This window comes from Melampsora larici-populina (genome assembly GCF_000204055.1).
Source record: "Melampsora larici-populina 98AG31 unplaced genomic scaffold MELLAscaffold_249, whole genome shotgun sequence".
Classification (NCBI taxonomy): domain Eukaryota; kingdom Fungi; phylum Basidiomycota; class Pucciniomycetes; order Pucciniales; family Melampsoraceae; genus Melampsora; species Melampsora laricis-populina.
In genome coordinates, this window is record NW_006769003.1 from 1 (window position 1) to 999 (window position 999).

A 999-nucleotide genomic window follows, 5' to 3' on the forward strand; every position below is an offset into this window, starting at 1 on the left:
TTTTTAAAGGTCATTTAGAATCAAAAAGAGATAAGGTTGTCTCCATGGAATTTGGAAGTTTTCCACTATAGTTTCGCCGATTAACTCTTGGAGATCATCAGAGAAATTTACACTGCAAGCTCTCATAGTTGCCAAAGCCGATCGAGTGTCCTTGATATATTGATCAAGAGAAGTGAAAATAATACGAGTGAAAGCTGAATAAGCTCTACCCTTACTACTAGAGGTTGTGGCTTGAAACTTTTCTTTCATGAGTAACCAGATTTTCAACGGCTGATAGATAAAGCCTTCTGATTCCACGATGATACGGAATTGTTGAGTCATATGACTGAACATAATACCTGCGGCTTTGCGTTGTCGCATGACATAAACGTCATAAAGAACTTTTCGCTCTTGTGAAACCGGTCCTTCTGGTGCAGGAACAACTTCTGCATCCGAGTCGATGAACTCGTCAAGTGAGGCCGACATAAGAGCACCGGTGATATCACCCTTCCATTCGGGGTAATTGTTGTCGTCGAGTTTGACGATTCGTAAACGAGCTTCAGAAGACATTATAGATGAATGAATTGGGTGAAGAAGTGTTCGTGTGTGTGTGTGTGGTGAAATCTCCAATCGATCAGAATTTGATGTGCGATAGCAAAAAAAAATTTAAGCTTCGTGTTTAGCGAGATGTGATGAAGATGGTTTTCGAATACAGCTAGAGAGCTGGGCTCATAACCAATTGAACGATGAACTAATGCTGAGATTGTTCAAGGTGTCAGCTTTGTAAACAAGCTGCACACTGATCGAGAGAAGGAACAATCTGAACGTAAGAGAAGATTGTTAAAAGAAAAATAAATATAGTTCGATAAGAGAAAAAGAAGTACAATAGTGATCTCTGAATGACTCTTATAGAACTTTACTATTATGACGTCATTAACAATCTTACATAACCAAAACATGATGTGATCAAAGAAACCAATGCGCTGATAAATTACACGTTGAGATTACCAATCTCAATTG

General features: G+C 38.6%; 1 protein-coding gene across 1 annotated transcript in view; it reads right to left on the bottom strand.

Moving 5' to 3' along the window:
• Nucleotides 1–3: 3 nt before the first annotated feature.
• MELLADRAFT_118709 (uncharacterized protein) overlaps nt 4–999 on the bottom strand; it is a gene marked incomplete at both ends in the record, with an annotated part of 2,784 nt that continues 1,788 nt past the window's right edge. The window contains one exon of the mRNA XM_007419564.1: nt 4–603. Coding sequence (XP_007419626.1) covers nt 4–603 — 600 coding nt within the window. The remainder of the gene's footprint in view (nt 604–999) is intronic.